This window comes from Tiliqua scincoides, chromosome 9 (genome assembly GCF_035046505.1).
Source record: "Tiliqua scincoides isolate rTilSci1 chromosome 9, rTilSci1.hap2, whole genome shotgun sequence".
Lineage (NCBI taxonomy): Eukaryota > Metazoa > Chordata > Lepidosauria > Squamata > Scincidae > Tiliqua > Tiliqua scincoides.
Genome location: NC_089829.1, coordinates 25003826 through 25030021, shown reverse-complemented (window position 1 = coordinate 25030021; position 26196 = coordinate 25003826). Strand labels below are relative to the sequence as shown.

The window sequence follows — 26196 nt, the reverse complement described above, 5'->3', positions numbered from 1 at the left end:
CCACCACCTTTGAACCATAATGTTGTGTTGTGGTTACTTCTGTTCCTCTGTTTCATGCAGGATTGCTCTAGATGAGAAGATCATCACCACACCACCCCTATTTCCTCAATCTTGAAGTTTAAAAGAAAATAAGATCCAAACTTTCAGTTTGTCCTGTTTTTCTTAAATGGAAAGAGAGTGGGGATGGAGGTTGGAAGGCACACTGTGAACACATTTTCCAAACTTCTTTTTCATTTCAGACAAGGATTAGAAACTTATATTAGCATAAAGCTACCCACCAGCAGTATACCAGGTGTGCATTCTGCTCAGCAGATGGGGACAATTGCAGTGCTGACATCTGCTTTGTATAAAGTGGCCACACCACACCATATCAGCCTTGTTTGAACTGGTACAACTGGTAGTCAGAGGCATAGTCTAGAAAAGTACTGAGGGAGACCTTACTTACATTTGCAAAAAACTATTCTAATTCTCTTCCAGAAAGACTCATTCTTCTAGGTGCTTAATAATTTTATATTTAATTATGCATAACACTACCCAGAACAAGCATCAAGCTGACCACCTGTAATTTCCTATATCCTCCTAGGATCCCTTTTTGAAATATCAGTGTTACATTGGTTATCCTCTAATCCTCCGGAATGGAGGCTAATTTAAAGGACAAGATACACATTTTTGCTAAAAGAGCAGCCGTTTCACCTAGTTTCTGGGTTCAGGGTCAGTTTGATGTCCTGATTATTTAATTGGATCAATGGAAAGAGAGGCCTTCAGCTGAACCTATACCACAGGTCATGTGATTACTGGTACATGAGAAAGTATGACACAGAGAATGGAACACAGGGGAAAAGGGAATGTTGAAAACTAGATTTGCAAAACAGCACACACCTATGTTGGCAAGGTGTTGGGGAATGTGGCCTCCATATAGGACAATGACATATATGAAACTGAGGTTAAGAATGGGCTATAATTCAAGGTCAAATGACTCATCCACATCACACCTGGCACAACAGAGATTTATTTGTTTTGTAATTATTTATAGATCACTTTCCCACAAAACTCAAAAACAACCAAAATACACAATCAGAAATAAAACAGAATATTTAAAATTAATGTAAAATAAACCCAATCCAGAACTAGAAATTGTTAGCTAAAAGCCAATTGGAAGTAAGAACATTTGCATCCTTTGCAGAATCGCAGCAATGATGGGGGCTTCTTCATCTCCTCTGACAGGGCATTCCATACCAAATAATAATAGACTAATTCAAATTAAAACCAAAGATTTGTGCTGGAAAATTCTGTGTCTTGTCGGTTGGGGAATTTTTATATCCCAGAATCTGGCTTTGTTTATTGTTTAAATTGAATCAATATCCTTCCATTCCACTGAAGAGCTCAGGGTGGCATAAATGGCTCTTGCTATCACAACAACCTTGTGAAGTTGCTTAAGTTAAGTTGCCCAAAGATCAGTGAGTTTCATGGGACATTTGAACTCAGGCCTTCCTGTTCAAACTCAAACATCTTGATGAAAGTGTCAACCCAATGTGTGGCGGCAGTGAAGACTGGGATCTATGCTTGGGATCATTAGGAAAGATACTGAGAACAAAACGGCTAATATTATAATGCCGTTGCACAAATCTATGGTAAGGCCACACCTGGAGTATTGCGTCCAGTTCTGTTCACCACATCTCAAAAAAGACATAGTGGAAATGGAGAAGGTGCTAAAGAGAGCGACTAAGATGATTACAGGGCTGGGGCACCTTCCTTATGAGGAAAGGCTATGGCGTTCGGGCCTCTTCAGCCTAGAAAAGAGACGCCTGAGGGGGGACATGATTGAGACATACAAAATTATGCATGGGAAAGATAAAGCGGATAGAGAGATGCTCTTTACACTCTCACATAACACCAGAACCAGGGGACATCCACTAAAATAGAGTGTTGGGAGAGTTAGGACAGACAAAAGAAAATATTTCTTTACTCAGCATGTGATTGGTCTGTGGAACTCCTTGCCACAGGATGTGGTGATGGCATCTGGCCTGGATGCCTTTAAAAGGGGATTGGACAAGTTTCTGGAGGAAAAATCCATTACAGGTTACAAGCCATGATGTGTATGTGCAACCTCCTGATTTTAGAAATGGGCTATGCCAGATGCAAGGGAGGGCACCAGGAGGCAGGTCTCTTGTTATCTGTGTGCCCCCTGGGGCATTTGGTGGGCCGCTGTGAGATACAGGAAGTTGGACTAGATGGGCCTATGGCCTGATCCAGTGGGGCTGTTCTTATGTTCTTATCCTATCTACCACATCACAATCGCCCTTGAAGCTTATGCAGTCTGTAGTTGAATACTTTCCCATTGTATCAGCTGGAAGCAAAGCAGTGTTCCAATCTACATAAGTGTGCTTAATTTCTAACACAAGGGATGCCAGGGTTCACATCTGCCATGCCATTTTAGCACGGACATGTGAAGTCTTGCTTTTCACTTGTCCTCTGGGAAAACACTTGGCACATGCTCCAAGGCATTCAATCACTGTTTTATGAGCTCTGGGATTGGGCCCTGGCAATGAGGACAGGTTTCTAGGCAGGGCTCTGGTTCCAGTAAAAAGGTGTACACACCACAGAACAAACAGAAGATTCCGAATTCCTCACTACATCTCAAATAAACAGCAGCAGCAGGACATGCATATTTAAAGTGCAGCTTTGTAGATCCAAAGTACAGCCATTTCTCATCTGGTTCTAAATCAGGAATTGCTTCTCCACCAAAGTTTTCTCAGCCAGGTTCCTCCTTCCAAGCACATTGCGCAGCATTTGCACGAGCTGAAAGCCAAATGAATAGAACATAGCACTCTTCCTCCATCTACACTGAGATTCCATCCCTCCCAACCACTATATTGGGAAATGTTTTCACATGTAGAAAACCAGCTAGAATAGAGTCTTTAAAATGACAGGATAGAGATATTTTCAATAAATAAAACTCCAGCTAGGTTTATTTTGTGCCACCTGCCAACCCACTTTTTATATCTTTGTAGTAGAGAACGTAGGTTGATTGGCAAACTGGTTGCTTTCTGAGGTCATTGCATGACCTCTTTATCGTGCCAAATTTAGACTTGATTTGCAAGCTAAATCCTATAACTATTTATGTAATGAACAACTCCCACGGGATTTGCTTTGCTTCACAAATCTCATCACCCAAGAGGAGAAATTTCATGTGATGAATAAGAAAAATCGGCTTTGGGGTGCACCCTATGCACAGAAGTTGAGTTGTGCAATATATTTTTACCTTGCCTTTCCCCCACTAATGTTCAACTCATCTACCAAATTATTCTCTTTGGTTGTACAAACTGACCCCTACCAAGGGGACTCTTCAAACACCTAAAGGGCTGTCATATGGAAGAAGGAACAGATTTGTTGTCTTCTGCCTCTGAGAGTAGACTTAAATGAAATGGGTAGAAACGGCAGAGGGGAGGTTCCAGTTGTATATTAGGAAGAAATTATCCACAGTAAGGGCAGTTCTGCAGTGGAATCAGTTACCAGTGGTGCTGGAGATGCTCTAGGAAGATTTCCTGCTACACGAGGTTGGACTAGATGACCTTGTGGGTTACTTTCAACTCTTGTTAATTGCATGCTTCTATGTTAACTGCATGCTTCTGAATATCATTTTCTGGGGAACAGCTGCAGGAAGGGCTGTTGGTTGTGGGCTCCCTAGAAATCTTGTTGGCCACTGTGGAAAACAGGACACTGAGCTCAATGGCCCTTTGGACTGATCTAGCATGGCTATTCTTGTGTTTTAATTCAAGCTCTCACCACATATTTTCCATTTTAGACTGTACCCTTTTTAAAAAGAATTCTGGATTATGCAATTAAAATGCAAGTGTAAGAATTTGGTACTTGGGAACCCAGTGCAATGATGTGTGCAAGTAGACTGATAGGGAAGTTAAAGCAGCATTTCATTCCCTCACTTTTCTCTGCAAATCTGGTGTCACAAAGCCATTTACCTTCTGCACAACAAAGGTGACGATGGTCGCCAATACAAAATTCTGTGCCCCAAGATCCACAGCAGAGAAGAGAAGTATTTCAAAAAGCAGCAGTGCGAGCTCATGGTTATAAAAAAGAGTTCTGCTGAATAAGGCACTCTCATCTAGAGGAGAAGGAAGCGAATGCATTTTTTAGTCTTTTAATCTGCATTTGTCTGGATTTAATGTAAAACTTTTTACACTCTCATATAACATTTACTATATTTCTGAATTGTTGGCAAACCAAAATTTGTGTGCATTATGTTTATTAGCTGATACAAGGCAACACTCAGTACTAAAGAGTTCCTATGGGAAGGGGATTGGAATACCATTGTAGAGAATGGACATATCTCCCTGCTCCTGAAATTCCATGTCCATGATCCGCTCCAGAAGAAACTTATTCTTAATTAAATAATCCATATCTCTGTATCTCTAAAAGGAGAGGGAAAAAGAAAAAAGTTTATCAGTTCTATGAAGATAGGACCAGCCATACATAGTTGCAATTACAGTCTGTATGAAACAAAACACAGTGAGAGAGAGAGAGAGAGAGAGAGAGAGAGAGAGAGAGAATTGACATTCATCAAGAATCAAGACATGTTAAACTAGCAGATGTTGGAGTTGATGCAATTCTGTCTGCTGTCCAGAGGGGGCAGGATGCTGTCCAGAAGGGGTCAAGCTATGGCCCAGTGACTCTGACCTTTCTACCTGTTCTCTCTGTGATCCTTGTGGGGTGTGGCCCTAACCCTTTATCCTTCTTTCTCCTCTGAGTACTTCCTCTTGTCCTTTGACCACTGACCTGTTAAGATGCTCACACCAGTGCTCTGATACCCAGGCCATCTTGAGCACAAGGCATGCAGGGTGAGGCAGCTCCAGGGCCTTGCTATCTCTAAGTGTTATCTGAACCTCTGATCCTAATCAGATGCTGTAAATATACACTCAGTGGAACTGTAAGTAAATAACTTCTTTTTTGCAACTTTAACAAGCTATTGCCTCTTTGTCTTTTTCCATTGATTAGCAGTCAGCTGGGTGAGGGAGGTTCCCTGGGGTGATACCCAAAGGGGGGTCCGCTGCTTAAGCTACTCTGCTTCCCCCCAAAGAGGAAACTATTTTTAATTTCTTCCAACAGCAGAGCCATACAGCGCCTCAGACGTTTTCAGAAAACACACCCATACAATTGTAGGTTTTCCATAGAAGAGCCTTCCTTCCTATCCACCGGTATGCATTCACACAGACAACATAATGACTCAGTTCCAACACTATGTCCAAAATAGGGTTTAGACCTTTTTTTTGGTCCACTCAGCATGCTCATCTCTCAGGAACATAGCCTCCAAAAATGATCTAATGGTCATAACTGTGGTTTGTCTGTCCAGACATCACACCAAACTGGTTACATTTCACAAACTATGAGTTGGAAAGATGTTTTTAATTTGAATGACAGTGTTAGGATCGATCACATAAAGCAATTCTTCACACAAAGCACAGTAACTCTATGGAGCTGACTGCCACAAGATTGGTGCTGGCAACTACCGTAGATACTCGCGTATAGTACGTGAAATTTTTGCCAAGTAATCAAGCTCCAATTCTCACTTCGCCTTATCTCCGGGTCAATCAGAGGGCAGAGCCTTTCAACTCTGAATAGTTTCCTTTCTCAAGCAGCAGGCAGGGCAGAGATCCTTTCTAGGCAACTGGGAAATTCCAGCCAAAGTTCACCTTTTAATCTCCTTCCTTCTGCTGCAGCCTGGTTCTGGTTCTGCTTGACAAATGCTTGCAAAGCAGGTCTGTTTTTTGAAACACCAGGATAGGACCCTCCTTCCCAGGCTACAATTCAGTGCACCCTTACTTCAGAATAACACTCATGGAAAGCAGTGGGTCTACTTCTGAGTAAAAAGGGTTGCAAATATATGCAGCTGCATCTCTCTGCTGCTAATTGAATTGCACACTCCCAGTTATGTGTTATGGGTTGAATGTAGAGCTTCTGGCTTAACACACCAGACACCTTAAAGGTAGATTTGATTCATGGTTCAACCTTTTTCACTTGCATATCCCTTGGAAGCCCATTTCCATAAATTGCACCCTTCCTATTAGCAAAATGTTTGTAATTAGTAAGACAAGCCCTCATCTCCTCCATATGAAAGCCCAGACTTCATGTATGCATCACATATTTTCTCTTTTCATCTGTTTGAAGAACAGAAGACTTTGCCGTTGCACTGTTTTGCACCAGAAGTATGCTGAGAAATTCTGGGTGATTGATCACTTTCCATATTATGTTTCAGCTTTTTTACTGTGCTGGTTTTCAATCACTGGTTCATACATGAATTGATGACCAAAAACTAGCTATTAGTGGGGCTTTCACAGCCAACTAGCTACCTCCCTTCCAGGCCGTGCATTCTGGAACATGGCCTACCTTTTTCTGCCATTATTCCATTCTTTTTCCAAGTACCCCTAAAGGTCCTGTTGAGTGTCCCTGGGAGTACATGAGTACCAGGTTGGGAACCACTGTTTTACTGGTATGTTGTTTACAGTGCACTTACTCTGAAAGTGTTTACAAGAAGGTGGTGAAGACCAGAATTTTAAAAAAGAATAAAAATGTATCTTATGATCTTTTACTGTGTTATTAATAAATTAGAGACTAAAGTTCTTCGGTAACAGTTAGTGGTAGGTTATTTTTCAGGATCTGGCCTCCGGTAAAATCAGACAAAACTATAGTCAGACACCCCCCTAAGTTTAACCCCCGACTTATCCAAGGGTCATAGAAAATTCCATGATTGATGGCTCGAAACTTGCCCTCGACTTATCTGTGGGGTCGACTTATGGGTGAGTGTCTGCGGTAGTTTGTATGGCGTTTAAAGAGGGGGTTCAGCAAATTCACAGAGGCAAGGTCTGTTAGAGTCTATGACAGCTGTTTGAAATGTCCATGTTCAGAGGCAATATGCTCCCAAATACCACTTACTGGGGAACAAACAATGGCAAGGGAGGCTATTTTCTTGATACCCTGCTTGCTTGATGCCCACAAGCACCTGATTGGTCATTGAGGGAAATAGGGAGCTGGGCTGGATGGTAGGGATGTGCTCAAGGAATGGAGCCCGAGTTGCAAGTCGAGTCCCAAGTCAGCGACCCCTTGACTCACAAGTCAGAACGCACAGCCGTTGTGACTCAGCCAGTAAGAAATTTAGAGTCATTTTGAGTCAAGAGTCATTTCAAGAAGTAAGTCATGTTTCAAGTCAAGGACTTCCCTGAGCAAAACTTCACAGCCAAAATCTTAAGTCTTCTTCAACGCTCCCCCTGCTCCCTCCTCCTGGAACCTACCCTCCCACCACTTCTGTGGCTAACCTTCTGAATGCCTGCTTCCAGAAAGCCTGCTCCCATCAGGTCTTCGGTGTGATATGGAAGCAACAAAAAAGTAAGCAAGAGAACACACACATACACAAAAGAGGGTTGGGACTCAAGTCATTTCAAGTTCCAGCTCTCTTTTGATGATCCTGAATTTTATCGTCCCCAAGTTGCGAGTCAAGTTGGGGTCTGTGACATCCACAACTCAAGTTGTCAAAAAAACACTTGCTTAGCATGACTCGAGTCAAGTCATCCCAAGCTGAGTGCCCATCCCTGCTGGATGGACAAGATGCTTTGGTCTGATCCAGCAGCTATCTTCTTATGTTAACTGGTTGGCCATAAATCCTACCGGTATCTTCAGGGTTTGGAAAGTGTGCCACCATAATTATGGGAACTGCAACCACCTGTATCATCTCAATTGCCCAGTTCACACCATACAGATAGGATTATCTGCATGTAGAGTAAACTGGAAGCAGCCCATACTTGCAAATTCAAAGTACTGTACAAGCAGATGTTTAAAGGCAGCCTAAGACTCACGTGTTCAAAAAAGGAGACCAAGAAGCGGTTCAAAGCATAGTAATTCTTTAGTCTTAGTTCATGAAGGTCAGACCGGACATTTGTTCCTCTTGCAGTCTGTTACAAGGGAAGTTCAGATACTTTTTAAAGTTCAGATCAGCTTTCTGGCATGCCTAAGTGCAGAGGACTAAAAAAAAAAAAAAGGATTTGTTTTCACTCAGATATTCCCTATGGCCGCAGGGATTTCAGTTCAATTTTCACCTGCTGCTATGGAGTGTTCACCTCTATGCACAGACACAGTTTTCAATTAGGAAGAGAGGTGGGTGGGGGAAAAAACAAGGACAGTTAGAGGAAACAACCTGGCAGTCATTATTCCTTGAAGGAATTGAATTTAAGAAAGCTAAGCTAAGGTTAGTTCTCAACCAAGTAGGAGATTTATCATGGCATAAACTTTTGGGGACTGTAGTCCAGGCCACAATAAACTTATTCATCTTTAGTTGCTTTCACACTAGCCTGAAAGTATCAGGTTTTGTTCTGAGAAGCTGGAATTGTTGAAGCAAGTGTGTGCTAAAAACACGGAGCTAAAGCTTCGTCTTGTGACACACGACTATTAATGGATACTTCACGATGTGGAGCAACTCACAGTGGTCACTCAACAGCTACTAGTCTGTGTAGATCATTCCTAAGAAATTCTTTGTCCAGCTGGCCAGTATCTTTGACTGACTGTAACAGAATAAAGTCAAAGTGTGACTATACCTCCATGAAAGACAGGGTTATCCTGTCATACAGCGCCCGAGTCCTATCAGTAAGCAGCACCTCAAATGTTTGGATGTCAGAGTTGGCCTCCAGGCCTCTAAGAGGACAAAGGTTCTCCTGTAGACAGCACCAAGAAAAAAGAGAAATCACAGATTGGAATAGAGAAGCCATCAAACCCCATCCCGTTAAGAAGTTTTCTCCAGGGATCGCCACCACATCTAGTGCTCCACGGCTTGCAATAATTTGCTGAATTTTTCCTATTATTGCAGAGTCACCTTGATGTGGAAGAATAAAGAACTGAAAGGTCTACAAACTAAAGGCAGACATTCAGCTTAAGGACATTGCGAACATCAGGACAACAGATTCCTTTCCTAGGAGAACCTGAGTTGTCAGAAAGAGTGAGAGGTAGCCAGTGCCCCCCTCCTTACCTCCTCCTTCTTAAGATAAGAGTGCATTGTCTCTAGGCTCACATCTGCATGTCCGTGAACACTTCTTCCATGGATGTAGAAACCATAGCATCTGTGCATCAAGATAAACACAGACACCTACAAGGCAGGAAGAGATGGATAAAAGCTATGCTCTGATAGGACGAAAGCAGTTTTGATGGGTGGCAATGCCATCCTTACAGTAAGGTGAATATGGAGTAAGCATCCATTTCTGAGGGGGGAATGCTTCCTAAATCTGCCCCATGGCCGTTCTGGGACTTGTGGCAGCCTAAAAGTGCACTTTGAAAAATCCCATGTTGCTCAGTTATGCAGGATTTTCTTCACTCTATGTGCAACTCACGTGAAGTGGAAAGAAAAACCTAGAGTGACTCTAGATTTTCAAAGTATGCTTTTATGCTTCTGCAAGTCCCAAGGGCCCCTGAGAGCCACCTCTATTGACTGCTGGGCAAGGGGGGAAGGAAGATGTGCCCACTTCCCTCCTTTCTCTGGGAGCCAGTGGAACCTGTAAATGCCCAATTGGTAGGACTGCCACTTGGGTGCATTCCAGGGTGAGAAGTATGGGAGGAGAAAGAAAGTTCCTGCCCACACAGGACAAGCTGTATCCCCCAAGGTGAATGAGACAGGGTGAGGGGTGGAGCATGGAAGCAAAGAGCCCTCCCCCCCCCCAGTTGGCAACAGGGTGGAACACTGGAGGCTAACCAGGCATGCTGATCTTTCCCACATACACCTAAGGATGGCCTTGATGGTTGGGTTGTCTATTCAAGTATTCAACCAATTCTGGATGGGATTGCATCCCCCCTAAAGCATGAGTTCTCAGTTTTTGTCACGTAATATTTTAGCAATAGCTCCTCCTGCATAGAGACAGCCTGGCATGGTTATCCATGCTCCTAATTAGAGCACGGCAATGCACTATACATGAGGCTGCCTTTGATAACTATTCAGAATGTGCAGCTCAGAATATAGCCATCAAGTTGCCAAATGGACCAGTTGCTGAGATCGTATCTTATCAATTTTGCCATTTCTTTGGAAAGCCCCCAAATAGGCAACAGCATCCCCATATTTCTTGCTCTGTACCTTCTGGCACTTGGAGATATTCTGCCCTTTAACTTGGTGGTTCTTTTTAGCTATTGGGGCAATCATTAAAGCAACCTTAAGGTGGAGTGGAACATTCAAGATTCTATACATAAAAAGTGGCACGTGTCATGCTGCAGGATTCACCAGCCCTGCTCTAGGTCCTCTAAAAAGTTTGGGAACCACTGCCTTAGACCATGCCCTAAGCTTAGAATAGTACCCAAGTCCTCAGACTAGCTCCTCCAACACTGGCACGCCCAGATACTCCTCTAGGTCATAGGACAACTGGGCAAGGAAGATCAGAAGGTCATTTAACATGTCTGATTATCAAAGGATGTGCACTAATTTGCCTTTGGATATCCAAACAACCACAGCTGAGGTTCTAATGTAGTGCAACTCAACCACACCCAACAGATTTGGGCCACTAAAAATTATGCACATGATTTTGGATGATAACAAAACTCTGCAATTTGCTCACACTGGATCAGGCAAAGACAAAGTTTCAGGGGATTTGTTGTGACTTTTGCAGCGGTGTATTGTATACAAAATCATTTTTTCTGTGTAGTAGGGATGTGAGACTCACGTTGCTCAAGGAACAAAGATCAACGAACTGGTGGATTTTGTCCTCTATGAACCGTTCATAAAACCCAACGGAAAACACAATCTGTAAGAAAGGCAAGCTGAGCTCAACGAGTGATGATAGTAGACAAGAATACACAAAGCCTTACTTCCTCCATATTTAGCAATGAGACCCAGTTTACAGTCTCTTGCAAAGATCTTCACTCCCAGATTAGCATTACTTATGGCCCTAAACTGTAGCTATGTTTACTGGCTTCCAGATGATACAGCCACAAATGCAATCTCTATAGCTAGATACAGTATACTTGAGATGCTGTTCATAGGACACTTTTTGCAGGAAGGGGGGAAATGGTTCAAAACATTGTGAATTATAAATGTACACAGAGACTAGATTGGACTACGCTCGGCTTTGCCCCTTCTTTTCAATTCTTCTGTTATTGCCGAGTGGGATCCTGTAGCATTAGATATAATCCCTCCATCATATTGGATGCTAAGCTATTTATTTTCCTCATAGGCAGGGGTGTCTGGGTGTATGATATAAAGTCTTGTTTCCTTATTTCTCAAGACAGCAAAGGAGGCTTCTTATTCTCCATGCAACAGAGTGCACTCTTCTCCTTTCACTGCCATGTAAAACAAGGCCCGCGTGAAACAAAGAGGCTGAACTGGATGGATCTGGGGTCTGATCCAGACAGGCAATCCTTATGTTCTTAGTTTGCACAAGTTCAGAGAGAAAGATGACCTGCACAAGCCCCACTGCCAGCCAGACTGAAGCAGCAATGCCAAACCGAAGGATTGGACTCCATGGAGCTTGATAGGCATTTGGTCTTGACCTCAAATTCACATTCAGGTCTCTGGATGCCAGGTTCTTCAGGCCCACCACCTAGAAATAAAAGCAACGGGCAGAGCATGACTGGACCATGCCTAATTTACTCCTCAGCTTTGGTTGCAGGCAAAGTCACATGCCCTTTCTGTTCCTCCCATCTGTAAAATGAGATTCATTATTTACTCTCAAGATTGCTGTGAAGGTCACTGAAGTAAATATGCATCAGTTATGAAATTAAGATGCTATAAAACTGGCCAATTACAATTTCTGGAAGGGTTTGCAATTGGATCTAGTTTAAGGCCTAATACAGATGTTACCATGGTAACAGGGTGCCCATGCATTCTGCTTCTGTATGGTCCAAACTCCATTTTACATGCAAAAGCCAAAGTAGTGGATTATTGGGATGCCTTTGGGCACTATCTCTCTCTTGCTCTCTCTCAGCCTAGTTGCGTTGACTGTTGTGACACATAGACTTGTGACGACAAGAAGGGACAACTCTTTTCTTCTACCCTGCCCTCTTTGGAGGAAGATCATAATACAAATAATAAATTAAAGCATTAATGCAAGCAATAGCCATGTATGCAACCAAGATCTCATGATCATTTCACATGTCAGCATCTAGCTTCTGCCTGGGTTCCATTTGCATGCTTTGCCCCCACCTTGTGTTCACCCCACCATCTGAAAGTTGTTTTGTTTTTCCCTGTGGCAGTCACAGTGTGGCAATATGTGAATCAGACCATAGTGATCCCAGGCTTCAAAGATCTAAGCACCTATTTGGCACTAGCATTTTAAAAAGTTGGTCCTGGAAATTGGATTGTTGAACAAGGCAAGAAGTAGGCCTCTCCTCCTCCTCTCTATATGTTTTGCTATAAGTCAGAGGTTCCCAATCTGCGCATTGTGACATCCTGGAGCTTTGTGAGGTACACACAGGGACATCGCGGGTGGCCTACTGTCCAACACTGAGACCGTGGTGTGAGCCTTAGGCCATTTTTGCCCGGCCCACAGGTGTACACACTGGGTCCCTGTTGCGTATATACAACCTTGGGCAGAAATGACTTCAAAGAGTGGCAGGAGGTTTGTTGCTATGCATGAAAACTGTGCACTTGAAAAGCCCTCCTGCCTACCCTGGGCTCCTTACTGCTATTGTTTTGGCTCCATTTGGCCTCCCAACTCAAAAGTAAGTGGCTGGTGACATCATTGCATGACACATTTTTTTGTCATTGGCAATTCTGGGTTCAAGCGCTGCCTCTGCAGCATGAAGGGCATCGTGAGCCCAGGGAGTTTGGGAAGCGCTGCTGTTAAGTGGAAACCGGTTGCCACTTCCTCTTTTCTTTTCCGTGCTGCAATCAACAGCCACTCATTGGAGGAAGGGCTCCCATTTCAGAAGCTATGATTTCTAGGTAATATTGAGCCAGAGTACCTCTCAAGTATAGTAGCACCTAAAAGGAAAGCAGATGGGGAGGAAGAGACCTAAACAGAAAAAAAAAAAAAAAGATCTGTACACTCTTGTCTCCATTTCTCCCTCCCTTTCAGCTGGCCAGCTCCCAAGTGTTGAGGAAATTGCACATCTTGTGATCTCTGTTTGCAGAGGGCCATGTACTCATTGGCTCTGGACATCTCTTTCTCACGGTCACAGATCCATGATCACCACCTGCAGGCAGGGCAGAGACTACATAGTGGATATTTTCCCTTTCCTTAACTTCTCTCCCACCTCCAGAAGTAGCAGGACTGCAAACAACTGAAGCGAAGTGTTCACTTTCCTGTGAGTCTGGATCTCATTCCACTCATTAGCTATCAGAAACGTTCTCCAGGCACTGACGGAGGAAGCAGCCCTCTCATCTCCTCCTGAAGTGGGGAAAGAAAAAGAAAAAGAAAAAAAACACAATGAAGCAGAAACAATTGGCTTTATTTGAAGACTCCACATGAGCTTATTGGATTCTTGGCAAAGTGCAAAGCTCAACGCTCCTAGGTTTCCTTGAGCCCTTGCTTATGTTAATTTACTTCTCCTGATATGAAATCATTACAATCCAAGGCATGCTGCTTCCTGAAACAGGCACCTGCTGATTTCCCAGAAGTACCAAGGGCCTCGAAGTGATTTACCAACACTAATTAAACAAGAAAGTATCGCACAACAGCTGTGCAATGTGCTGTAGGTAACACCACCCTCATTTTTCTTGGGAGTCAAAGCCTTTGATCTTCCAAAAAAAAAAAAAAATACCCTTTGGTTGCAGGCACATGGTGTTAGAAGTTCCACGCTCCACCCTGCACGTGTTAAGGAGCCCACAGTTTCACAAATAACCAGGGGATTTTTGTTCTTGTGTTGATGTTGTTTTTTTGCCCGATTATGTTCTACCTTTACTCACGAGGGAGAAACAGTGAAAAAAGAATGAAGTGAGGCAAGGTAGTGTGGGATTATCTTCTAAAACAACTGGGCACAACCTAGGAAGTGGTTATAGGAAACCAGAAAGCCATCCCATGGTGTTTCCTACTCTTGTACCTGTTAAGGACCCTTGTTCAGGTTCCAGTGTCTTTTGCACAGATGCGCCATGGGCATACAGAGTACTGGTAAACAGAGAACAGCATTAAAAATAGCCACTGTTGTTTTGCAGGGGAAAGAGGCAGGTACGTCAATTTACATTTTTCTCTAATTTAACAGATAAGTGATCCTGCATTTCTACTTACTGCTTTCTCCTATAAGGTACAGTCTGGCACAAATGCTTGTTTGCTTCTGCTCAGTTTGGCTGATATTAGTGCTGTATCCCCTTTTCTAGCTGCTTAGTCCAGGGAACTCTCTCCCTCTCCAGCACTGGCCTTTTACAGATCTGTCTGCGTGCTTTAGAAAAGCAGTTCCCCTGTGGCCCTGAATGAATCTGCCAAATGCGTCACAAAAAAGAGTACACAACCCTCCAGGAAACAAAGGCAAAAAATGACCTGCAGGTGCCTTCAATGTTCGTTTCTCTTTTGGTTTCTCCCAGTCCATCAGGAAAATGGAGACTGTTAACTGGGTGATCAGAAGATGGATGATGTCCAATGTCTGGAACAAAAACAATCCACAGGATGTTATGTTCAACGACCCAAAGTTAGTGTCTACCAAATGTGGTATTTAGGCAGAGGGGTGTTCCAGCCATGATAACAAAGCCTTAGGGGCTGAACATATCGTCTCATCTACATAATCAAGCAATGCTGAAATGTAATCAACTGAATCATACTTCCACTCCTGACCACTCGCTTTTTGGGATGATTGATAGCACTGCAGGCCAGAAGGCCATCACTTTTTAAAGGCTTTTGAATTCTCTTATGGAGATTCCCAATTCAGGTCCCACCTCTGCTGTGAACCCAGAAGGCAAATCTCTCTGTCTTAGCCCCTCCTCTCCCTCCGCAATAATATTGACCACATTTTAGGGTTGCTGTAAAAATCGTAACAAAATAATATATGTTAAGAACTTTGAACACTTGAAAAACACTATGTAGTTATTTATTATCATCATTAGTATTACATGATGCATAACTATGAGAGGCTGCACATTCTTCATTTCATTTGATCTGACCTGCTTCTGAGATGAGAAGAAAAATGAGGTTTTGGAGCATATCTGCATTTGGAATTTAATCCAGTTGAATGTCTGGAGAACTTGGGGAACCGTTTTTTCATGATACACAACCACTAAGAATTCTGTACTTCCTCATAGAGCTACAGTTCTCAAGAGAACCAGTCGGGGGGGGGGAGCCATATTGTGGCTATACTCTTATTGTGGCAGCTCTGCCTAGAGTCTATTGTCGATTTGCATGATATTCCCAGTCTCAGTGGTAGTTCCATCTACAATAGGTCAGCCCAAACCATCTTTTCTGTCAGGGATTTTGGTTGCTTATACAGCTTTAAAATCCATCAGAGGCTGTAAGCTCTGTTACAGCCTCTGATGGATGCAAAGTTAAGGTGATGGATGCAAAGTTAAGGTCCATTTTCCCCCAGTCCTTGGCACAACAAAGCACTCACCTTTAACACGAAAGCACACAACAAGTAGATCATAAAGTTAGTTTCAATTTGGCCACCAGCAGGTGGCAGGGTCCTCTCAACTGCTGAAAATTGTTGACCCTGGGGAGAAAGATTTAAATTTAAAATGAGAACAAAGCATAAGATCTGTTTTCCTGTAGGCAAGCCCTTGGGCTTCACATCCTAGCATCCCTTTTTAAAGAGGTACTGTCCAGGTACGTACAAGCCACAAACCGAGTTGTAATCAGGGATATTACCCAGAATTAGGGGCATTGAGCGGTTTGTGTTTTGTCCCGGGATGTATATTCTGAATCCGAAAGAATAGCTGGTGTAGTGCAGACAGACAGCTACTAAGAGGGAGAATTGTAAGTCTGAAACATACAAGTACACCTATTTACCTTGAAAACTATGAACCAATAAATGCCAATTCCGAGGGTGACCATGAAAAAGGCATTTGCCAGAGATCCAGCAAAACATGCAAAGAATTTCACTATGATCTGTGGACAAAAAGAAAAAAAAATCCTACAGTTTCTTATATATTCACATCCTCTCTCTCACTCTTTTCTGGTCCTGCAGCAACTGAATCTGTTGGACTTATAGAAAATAACTTTACGTAAACATCTGCAAACATGATCTTCAATTTAGCCTTCCATAGGCCTCCCTTGGTCTCTGTACTTGAGTTAAGTGTCCCCTTCTCCCTCCTCCTCATTCTTGGACCCTGCCTGCTAATAAATTGCAGGTATGCAGAAAAATAGCTACTAGGTAGGTTTGGTTACAGAAGTTGAACACCACATCATCCTTTGGACTGAGGCATGACCTCAGTTCCAGTGACTCTTTCACAAAAGGGAAATGTGACATGTACCAGAAGATTTATGTTCGAAAGTCGAGAGCGCCGGACCCAACTGCTAGTCTCCAGCAAGGCAGACAGGACAGAAAGGAAACCCAGGACTCCAAGTGCAATCTGTTAAGGAGGCAAGATTGAGGGAGAAAAGAATTGTGCGCATTATCCATATTGAACTCAGATGGAAAGACTGACACAGGGCAACCCTTCTGAAATCTTTATATGACCCTTACATTTGTAGCTTGCTGAGCTGTCCCAGGACCCTGGATGTAAGAAACGGAGAAGGACACCTGTAGAGAAACAGTACAAAGCAAAATGACAAAGGACAGAATCAGGGGTGTGGAGCCAGCTGCAATCCATGGATCAGGTCTCATCTGAGATTCTTTTATTCGGTAGCTTTGAGAATTACTTGTGCAAAAATCATATGTCATTTGAACACTGTCTGAACCCTCAAGTACATCTACCTGGTACTAGGGACTAGGTAGGTGATTCCTCCCCTTCTCCCTCTGTGAGTGAGTGAAAGCAAAAGAGAGCTTGTGCTGCAGATTCTAGAAAAGCAAGAGAGAGTCAGGATTTGCCAGCATTGAGCAAGGCAACTAGACGTCCACCACAATGCCTTCCCCTTGTAGCATTTTGTGATTCTATGAATACAGGTTCGGGATTCTAACCCTATTGCCTGCAGCTATATCAGGGATGCTGGAATATTACTGAGCACAGTGCAGAGCTTGTTCAAGTAGTGCAGGGTGCCCAAACCCCAGCCCTGGGGCCACTTGCGGCCCTTGAGGACTCCTAATCTGGCCCTCAGGGTGCCCCCAGTCTCCAATGAATCCCTGACCCTCTGGAGACTTGCTGGAGCCCGCGCTGGCCTGATGCAACTGCTCTCAGTGTGGCGGCCAACTGTTCAACCTCTCGTGTGAGCTGTGGGATGAGGGCTCCCTCCACTGCTTGCTGTTTCACATCTGTGATGCAGCAGCAGCAAAAAAGGAAAGGTTGGCCATGCTTTGTGCAAGATCTAGCCTTGAGCTATTCCAAGACCTTCATTCATTCATATAAGTTCCATCTCTAATATATTCATTTATGTAAATTTATTCAAATTTGAAATGTAAATTAATTCTTTTTTTTTCCCCGGCCCCCAACACAGTGTCAGAGAGATGTGGCCCTCCTGCCAAAAAGTTTGGACACCCCTGAAGTAGTGTAAAGAATCTGAGACAGAGAGGCAGGGTGGGGCTAAAGGAGCCTCAAAAGCCAGAGAGCTGCATCCCTGAATGAGGCCCAGAAGCTATACATTCATTTCAGCACAAACACAGGAGACAGATAATTCCCAGGAGGACATGCCCAGACACCTAAGAGGGAATTTGTGGTAGTGTTAACTTTTCCATCCTGAAATCAAAGAAACAGATCTGGGAGGGGGCTTGTGTTGATGCAATCTGGTCTTCCTATCAGAACCAAGAGGGAATGATCATCACCTGTGCACTCTGCAACTTGCAATTTCTATGAACTGCCTTATACTGAATCAGACCAGCCCAGTATTGCGTCTTCCGTTCAGTAGCGGAAGTTCACAAAGCTTTTGGCAGAGGCCATTCCCAGCACCTGCTACCAGAGCACTTAGGGAGAGATGCAGGGGGTTGAACCTGGGCTGGGACCTTCTGCAAGCAAAGCAGGGGCTCGACCCTGAGCGACAGCAATCTTGACTTACTGAGCCTGCCTACAACCTCTTGCGCAGCCTGCATCCTAGGGGACCCATCCTTTCCCCTGACTTTCAAGGCTTCCTTACATTCTCTTTCTTGGTTGCAGCCTGGAGGCTTGAGCACTCAGGCAGGTGAAAACCGCAGGCTCTGCTCTCAACCTTGACAATATCCCAATGCAGACCGGTTCTAATTAACACCTGCTGAAGTAACAGCTGCTGAAGCCTTGCAGTGCAAGGGGGGAGCATGGAGGAGAACTTGATGGAGAAAAATTCAGCTAATCTGGTTGTTTCAGCTGCTGCCATCCATATACATTTCTCTCCCTCTGCAGAGGTGTGGGGGGAGCAAGGCCTTTCATTCCATACACTTGCCTGGACTATTCCCACGCTGCCTTGCTTTGCATATTTCACGGTCAACAGGAAGGGGGGATTGTCTCCCGGGTTACTGGTTGGCAGGTATATGCTGTGTAAGACAGGAAGGAAAGGAAGAGGGAAGGAAAGGTTAACTGGAGGACGAAGCTGTCAATTAGGGGGATGAGTGATGACTCTTAAGCTCCTATGTGGTAAAAGGAACTGCAAAAAGGGAATGGGAGAGAGGGTGTTAATTGGGCTGACAGAAGGTGAGATTAATATATTTACAACCTGCAGGACCTGATGGGTTTAATACGGATACCTTTGGTCCACTTTAAAGGAGACATTACCACTAAATGGCAAACATGAGCAACAGCAACTGGATGTGGCCATTTCTTAATTCCTGATGGTGAGTGGGGCTCAAGCCTCTGAATCTGGTGCCCGTCTTTGACCTTCAGACACCCAGGTGTGCAATAGCTTGTTTTGCTTTTCAGTGGTATGAAAGATCACATCCTGTAAGTGATCAGGAACAGTCATAGGGCCCAATCCTATCCAAATTTCCAGCACCAGTGCAACTGCAATGCATCCCTGAGGTGAGGGAACAAATGTTCCCATACCTTGAGGAGGCCTCTGTGACTGCCTCCCCACGACAGGATGCAATGCGTGCCCCATTGGTACAGCTACACCAACACTGGAAAACTGGATAGGATTGGGCCCTTAGTTAGCTTCACAGAATTTGATTAAGTCATCAAGACCATCACATTTCCCTTTTGCACCCCTGAAGCACTTTTTAAAAAATTGTTTACCTAAGGAGCAATTCGGCTGCAAGAGTAACATATGCTGGAGGGTTGCTCAAGTTACTTTGTCTTCCAGAGAGCCCATCAACAAGAAAAAATCTTTGGAGAGCCCTAGAATTCAGGGATGCTGATAGAAACATAAAGGAGAAACTGTTTTTGTTTTGTTAATTGTCAACTTGGTGTTTTCTGCTATCCAGAGCAAAAGAACAATACACATCTGATAGGCAGCTGTTCCTGTATAAACCTGACCATGCTTTGAGCTTCCTTAGCATGACACTTCCCCAGGTCCCTCTACCTGCTAAGGTCAGAGGAACGGTGACCAAAGGTTGAACCTTGTCTGCAGAATGCCCTTCCCAGGTCTGTGCACCTGGCATCTTCACTTGTGACCTTTCTGTGCGAGGAACAAGAGTTTTTATTGTATTCCTGCATTTTCATTCAGCTGATGTAGGAGAAGTGCTATTGCTCAGTGACAAATCCTCTGCTTGGCATGGTAGATTGTTCCAGTTTCAACCCCTGATATTTCTCTGGAGAGCTGATGCCAGAAAATGTGGGTAATTCAGATCTAGAAAAAGAGCCCAACTTTACCTTTACCCTTGAATTTCTATCCAGTTGTTTTTTTTACCTGCAGCTGTCTTATTTTTGACTGTGTTGTGGTGGTTTTTATTTAGTCATTTCTAGCCTTGTGTCATTTTTAGTTTACATGGGGGCTGTTTTAGGTGTGGTTTAAGTATATTGTCCTGTGTTTTTATGTTTTATTTTAACATAAAAGGTTCCTGAATCTGAAAATCTGAATCTGATTAAGAAACTGCCTCACTCAATTTTGGAGAGGCAGGATATAAATGTACAAAACAGATTCCTAAATGAGTAACGTCCAGAGCAGTAGCTGCCGTTATGTAGTGCAGCAAGCACCACAAACAGTCCTGTGGCATAAGCTTTCACAGTCCACAAAAGTGTGTGATTCCCTGCATTTTTTGGTGTTTAAGGTGCCACAAGACTGCCAAGAGGAAGAGCTGGCAGCCAGCAACTGACAACATCTTTAGAAGATGCATGCACAGTCATTGATGTTATTTGCTGATGCTACTAACTCACTTCACCTAAACACTCAAGCCTGTATATCTGTAAATAAAGCAGATATTACAAAGATCTCATAAGCCACCAAAGCTCTCCTGCCAAAGGAGTCCTGAGCCCAGATGGTTTGCAAGTTCTGTAACTTTTCCACACTCAGAGAACTGGGATGCAAACAAGTAACAGTGCCAGTCTGTAGCCTGAAGAGAAGGAAAATCTCACCTTGCCCACTTGTTAGCATTGCAGGGTTCTCAATGGGGACTGGCCACAATCGAGCATTACCCTTCTCATCAACAAATTCCAAGAACATCTCATAAAAAATGGGTTCTGGAATTCTTTGCAGCAAGTCTGAAACTTCCAGGGTGCACTATAAAAAGCACAGATTAGTTTAAAGGAGGAAACTTCAGCAAAAAATCAGGCTCCAATGTCAGAGCTAAGTCCTATCATCAACACAAGTGAAAGGGGTGCAAAGCACTTTGTGTAGGTGAAGGCCCTTGATTAATGGGCCAAAGTTGTAGCGGGTTCATTCTTTTTTCTTTTCTTTTTCCGCTGTGCTGGTTTTTCTCCTATACCGCAAAATGGCACACAATAATCCGTTATGCAGATATATGCATCCCTCACTATCCATACCTAATTCATGCCTGAAAATGGAAAATTTTGGTTTGCATTATGTGGTATTAATATTCACAGCATATATAAAAGTGAAAATCTATATAGCGATTGGACAGATAGCAAGGGATGCATGTAGTTTTAACAACCTAAGGGCACAATCCTAACCAGGTCTACTCAGAAGTAAGACCTATTTTGTTCAATGGGGCTTACTCTCAGGAAAGTGTGCTTAGGATTGCAGCCTTAGTCACTTTGCATCAAAGCCAACACTTACAGACTGACTGTATGCTGTTCCGAACACAAAGGCAGCATCCAGGACACTCTGGCTGTCCAGGCAGAGCTAAGACAAAGCGGAAAAGAAGCAGAAATGACACACACCGATCATTTGCAGCTTGCTCATGAAATGCACATTCTAGTAATTACTCGTGGTGAATAAATGAAAATGAACTCTGGTCTTTTTCTGGAGCGTTGCTTCAGTGTTACATTTTTATTCCTCTCTTCCTCCAAGGAGCTAAAGGGGCAAACATGGTATCCCTCCTCCCATTTTAGCCTCACAACCAAGCTATGGGAGCCACTGCAAAAGGTAGGGACCCTCTGGTCCATCTGCAAATCAAGCAGCGTTTCATGGCTAAGCAGAGATTTGAACCCAGACCTACCAAACTGATCCCTCTCTCTAGCAAATCACCTCAGCAACTCTGTTCAATAGGCCAGTATTGTTATCACCAGATTACAGGTGAGAGGACTGAGGCTGAGGGATAGTGACTTTTGAAACGTAACAAAGAGTCTTACGGCAAATTAAAGACAAGTGATGTTGTTATGTCATGAGCTCTTGTCAGCACATAAACAGAATGGAAGGATATTCAACCCACCTGTAATGTTCCCCCCTTCACATCTTCCCAGCCTAGGAAGTTTCCTCGTGCATCGTATTTTATAACTTTAAAGTGGACCTGTGGACCAGGAGGGGAAAATAAGTCTTGGTATTGTAAATATTTGTTCCTTGGAAGTTTCACACATATTTAGATTATCTTTTGCAAAATCTGACCAAAGACCTATGTCCAGCTCAATAACCATGCCATTCACAGCCAGCAGCAATTCACTACCTAGAGCCTGCTTGATGGTAGTACCCCCTTCTAAAATGCTTGTTTCCTAATTCCAGAGTCTCAGGGGCACCTGTTAATATGGCAGAGTCTCAGGGGTACCTGTTAACAATTCTGACTTTCAATAGCTGAGTCCCAGCATCAATAACAAGTTTTGGAGCAGAATCTCTGCTCAAATTAAGATCCAAGGGGAGCCTACACTTAAACACCTATCACACCTTGAATAGTTTTTTTTCCAGGGCATGTTCCCTACCCTGTCTATGACCCATAAACTTGCTTCAGAAGTTTTGTTCAATTTGCATTTGAAATGCAAGAAATGGCATCCATAACTTCATGCTGTTAGGAGGAGGAAGGATTTTGACTTTGCCCCCTGACCCATAGAATCTCAAGCCCACTGGAATGGAAGACCATTCCATTAAGCAAGGATTCATTTGCACCAAGAGGGTACCCCATCAACAGAAGCCCTAAGCCATGAAAATACATTGACAACAACATCATCTACAAACTAATGAGAAATTATTATTTCCCTGTGATGGGTATATGCTGTAACAAAGCTCTCACTTCACAGATAAACAATATCCATTAGCCTGTGCTTTAATGCTAATGGATATTGTTTATCTGTGAAGTGAGAGCTTTCTTTCAGCATATACCCATCACAGGGAAATCAGTTTACTGTAGATTACTAGCCTTAGTGACCAGGTAACAAACGATCAGATACATAGACTGGGCAATCATTTTTCTACATTACTAGAGACATTTTCCAAAGGCTCCCCAGTCCTATGAGGAAAAAGGCCCCCAACTACAGAGTGAGACACTGCTCCTGTGCATGAACTTCTTTGTCCCACTTTTTAACCACAGGGATTCTTAAGGCACTAAGTGACTAAAAAAGAATATAAAACTTCTGCCATAAATTAAACAGAGAAAACCATCAACAAATTGCAAGTTCAACCACAGAAGCAGCATTAGACCCTGTTAAAAGCTGAGAAGCAAAAAACAACACTCTTTTCAAATTGTCCTCATGTCTCCCCCCCCCCCCCCATACAGCCCCATCAGAAAACCTGGCGCCTCTCTGCTTTAACTTGCCTTAGAACTCTTCCCAAAAGATACCTGAGGGAAAGCCATTCCAGTCCTGCCATACCACAGCTTTGGAAGATCTTGGGCCCTGTAAAGATAGTCCATTGGGATTTCTCCAGAATATAGACCTGTTTTCACACACAAGGCTACAGTCCTAGACACACTTACCTGGGAGTAAATCGCATTGAATTCACTAGGCTTTAGTTCTGAACAAGCATGTGTAGGGCTGCACTGTAAATACATTACAGAGCTTCAAAACATGATCTACAGATGAATCATGAGCAATTAGGGGAGTTCAGAAAAAAAACACAACTTTGTTATTACATAGATAATTCTGCCCATTTTTGTTTTCAAAAATCTCATTTCTTCAGCTATTTGTTACTCTGATGTCACCTGTTACTCTGATAAGTGCTACTCTCATTCATAGCAGGTCTCACTTTGGAGAGCCAGAGCTCCAATTGAGCCCAATCTTATGTATGTCTACTCAGAAGTAAGTCCCATTACAGTCAATGCAGCTTACTTCCAGGAAAGTGTGGATAGGATTGTAGCCTTAAGTCTCCAAGAGAGATCTAACGGAGACCTCATACACAACTTCCCTTTTCAGCCCAGTCCACTGAACACTCACTTAGTCTTCATGTATAAGTTATAAGCCCTGTTTTGCAAAGAGAATGCTTCCAAAATGACCATGTTGGTGAGCATCTGGCAGGCTGTCAGATTGCAGGTGTTCTAGGAAAAAAGAATAAAGCATGGCAAAAGTCATCCAAATGAGGGATACTATCCTGGATTGCTTGAGGGGCAGCTGGGGAGAGGACATGAAAAACCCAGAAACTGACAGCCAATTAAATCTTCAGGCACATCAGCTCAATCAAGGTGGTGGTGGGGATTAGGCCCAGACAAAGATTGCAGATGCTGAATGTTGATGGAGGGTATTCATGGGAGAAGGTGGTCCATAAGGAAAACTAACAGGCTAGCAAACTACTGCATTTGAGGCTGTCTAACAGGATATAATGACTTCGGGCGCAGTCCTAACCAACTTTCCAGCACTGGCATAGCTGTGCCAGTGGGGCATCTGCTGCATCCTGCAGTTGGGGGGCAGTCATGGAGGCCTCCTCAAGGCAGGGCAATGTTTGTTCCCTTACCTCAGAATTGCATTGCCCTTATGTCAGTACTGGAAAATTGGTTGCCCTTACAGCCACAAAACACCACAGTTGGCAGGGCAAGAGGAAAAGAGCAAAAACACACACTTACATTGCAAGCCAGAAAAGTGGCATCAAGGAACTTGGTTTCCCACAGTGTGGTGGGAAGCAGGTTACTCTGTGGGGGAGATGTGGGAAAAGAAAGAGCAATCTAAGGTTCAAGCGTACTGCTACCATACAAGAAAGAAAGAAACTAAGGGATGCGTTCTTACACAGCCTGGGCAGTTGACAGGAAGCAGCCGCTCACTTGTCCCATTCCGTTCTGGTATGCAAATGCATCTCAAGCCTATGAAGAGGACAACCATGACTGCAAATCAATGATGCCTTGAACTAGCACCCTGCTAATGCCACTGGGACACTCAGTCTTTTACTGGTGCCACCTTTCCTCCACTACCCAAGAATAGCTATGCTAGCTAGTACCCAGAATAAGCACCAGGTGTCTCTTCTCTTCCCAGCCTCTTTCATTTTCCCCCTACACCCTTCTTTGAAGTACTATTGCGAAGTGCAGCTCGAGTACCGACTGAATCACCCTCCCAGTTTTCCCAGGGGAGGGCTGTTATTTTAGCACCTTTCTTCCTTCCCTTAAATTAGCTAAGGCAGTAGCCTAGCCCTCTAGCATTTGCTTGGCAAATCCTTTTCTGCCTCTCTCCCCAACCTCTGAACCAGGTGATCACCATGTCTTGGCATCCTATCCCCACAATCCTTTGAACAATGCAAGCCTCATCTCAGCAGATACAGACACGTTAACCATGGCTTTTGGAACCCCTGACCATTAAGGCCACAAAACCCCACTATCTTCTGTCTCATATACAGTCAGATCACTCACATTCTTAGTGTTTCTATCCCTTCCTCTTTTGGTGTGAGCATTGTGAGTGTGTGTTGGAGTCCAGGGTGGTCTATTTTTTACCACATGGGGTCAGAGAGGCCTAGAGATCAGTCACAGGCCTCCAACGCATCCTGGTTTGAAGGTAGCAGATAAGTGGAATTTTAAAAGATTCTCAATTCCTCTTCCTTGGCTCCTAAATTATGGCTCATTCTCCTTTCTCCCAACCCACACCCTAGATTTGTGTCTCTATTTGCCACTCACCGTCAGGGCTCTGCATCTGCTTCTGTGCGCATAAGTCACATTGGCCTGTCTCAATGTTGAAAAATGTTTCAATCCCACATTTTCCCGGTGGGTCTGAGGAGACAGGAGTGTCCCCTGTTAACTGAGCGGAGCTCCAAAGTGGATAAAGCAGGCACAGGCAGAGGAGGAAGCAGGCAAATAAGCATGACATTTTCACTAAGACAGCTTGCTGTAGTCCTCCTGTTGTTTTGTTCTCTGTGGGACAAGGAGTCTTGAATGGGCTGGGAAAGGGAGAGTAACTGGTTAGTGCACAGACGAGAGTGTCCATGGCAACCAAACACTGGCATGGCTTCTATTATACAAAAGGGAACTGGCTGTTTAAGTGTGTTCCTGGGGCTGACCAACAGCAGCAGCACTTCTGCTATGAACAGAGATGGCTGCTGGGCAAGGCACTCACCTGTGGGCTTGGTAAATAGTGTGGTAGCACTGCAAGGATTGTCCTTGGTCTCTTTATCTTTCCCCCAATCCTTTGCTCCCCCAATCATTCACTTCTCTCCTTACTCTGATCCTATCACGGCCCTTCTTAAATCCTGACACTGCCTTCCTATCCAAGGGATGTTATCTCTGCAGAAGCACTCCAAAAAGTTGCAGACTCTGGAGAGTGAGGGAGCACTGTTATCTGCTCAACTAGCCCATAATAATGGACTGTGAAACTACGATGCTACCAAAGGAGAGATATTGAAGGTATCACAAACGGGCTGCCCCAAGTTCCACACACTGCCCTTTGAATCTGGAGCTGCTCTCCCAAACCAGTGACTTTTTTCAACCCTCATGGTTTAAAGGCAGGTGTGTCCAAACATTTTGGCAGGAGGAGCACATCATCTCTCTGACACTGTGTCAGGGCCAGGAAAA

General features: G+C 43.8%; 1 protein-coding gene across 1 annotated transcript; it reads right to left on the bottom strand.

Annotated features, from left to right (window-relative positions):
• Nucleotides 1–4301: 4301 nt before the first annotated feature.
• On the bottom strand, nucleotides 4302–24474 carry LOC136660644 (meckelin-like). The gene is made up of 11 exons (XM_066637951.1): nucleotides 24466–24474; nucleotides 24271–24336; nucleotides 16579–16635; nucleotides 14444–14550; nucleotides 13228–13363; nucleotides 11433–11573; nucleotides 10698–10778; nucleotides 9026–9142; nucleotides 8598–8714; nucleotides 7863–7958; nucleotides 4302–4427 (listed from the first exon to the last, which is right to left on the bottom strand). The coding sequence occupies exons 1-11, from the start codon at nucleotides 24472–24474 to the stop codon at nucleotides 4302–4304; spliced, it is 1053 nt and encodes a 350-aa protein (XP_066494048.1).
• Nucleotides 24475–26196: the final 1722 nt, after the last annotated feature.